General features: G+C 50.2%; 1 protein-coding gene across 1 annotated transcript in view; it reads right to left on the bottom strand.

Annotated features, from left to right (window-relative positions):
• Window positions 1–624, bottom strand: part of PPTG_10677 (hypothetical protein) — a gene marked incomplete at both ends in the record, with an annotated part of 762 nt that extends 138 nt beyond the window's left edge. Inside the window, one exon of the mRNA XM_008906081.1 lies at window positions 13–624. Within this exon, the coding sequence (XP_008904329.1) occupies window positions 13–624 (612 nt within the window). The remainder of the gene's footprint in view (window positions 1–12) is intronic.
• Between the last annotated feature and the right edge of the window lie 215 nt (window positions 625–839).

Raw genomic sequence — 839 nt, 5'->3', positions numbered from 1 at the left:
TTGACCACGCACAACGATCTGCTCAGCTGTCTGTCGCCGTTCACGTCCCTTCTTCTCGTATGGATTCCTCAGCTCTGGGAAGACATGTGCATCTCCCGTGGAAATGTCGCCTGTATCGTTCGTCACTTTCTCGCGTAAGAAGAGCCCGTCATTGGCCTCCACGTTGAGCCTGAGCGGTGGAATGTCGGATGGGAGTTCAGGAGAAGTCTCGGGAACAGCCTCGTACAAGCAACGTGGGCTTCGTTGAGAGGCGGCTAAATGCTGGCCAAACTGCGTCATGATCTGCTGGTATTGAGGGAGTTCATTGCTGATGATGACGCCTCGTAGACGGTCAAGAGCCACGGAATACCAGAGAAAAGGAGCCGAAACACTGTCGTCTAGCGGATACTCAGGCTCTCGTTGCAGCTCGGATGCAAACTGACGTTGTAGTGTCTCCATACGCTGATGACGCAGCGCTTTTGAGGTCTTCAGATACGTCTCGAGGTGTTGAGTGCAGAATGTTGCGAGATGTTCGATGTTGTGTTGGTTAACGTTGTCAGTTAAGTGCTTGGCCCACTCGACAGCGTCGTCATTTCCTTCGAACTCCAGCTTTCGTTCTACTAGATACGCCAATTGGAGCTGCATTTTGCACGTGAGGAACTATTGGAGATGTGCCTTGATTCATGTAATAGACGTACGTTGTCGTGAGTGACGATGAGGAACGCGTGTCGCTTGGGGTATTCACCATGGCGAGCGAATATTCTTAATGCTTTGATGATCGATTTGTATTTCCTTCGCAAGTGAGCGCCAAGCATCGGTTACTTCAGAAAACTTCAGAATGTCTTTATTCCCGTATTCAA

The sequence above is a fragment of the Phytophthora parasitica genome, assembly GCF_000247585.1.
Source record: "Phytophthora parasitica INRA-310 unplaced genomic scaffold supercont2.22, whole genome shotgun sequence".
In the NCBI taxonomy this organism is placed as follows: Eukaryota; Oomycota; class Peronosporomycetes; order Peronosporales; family Peronosporaceae; genus Phytophthora; species Phytophthora nicotianae.
The sequence above is the reverse complement of the archived record's forward strand: the minus strand, read 5'-3'. Positions and strand labels throughout refer to the sequence as shown.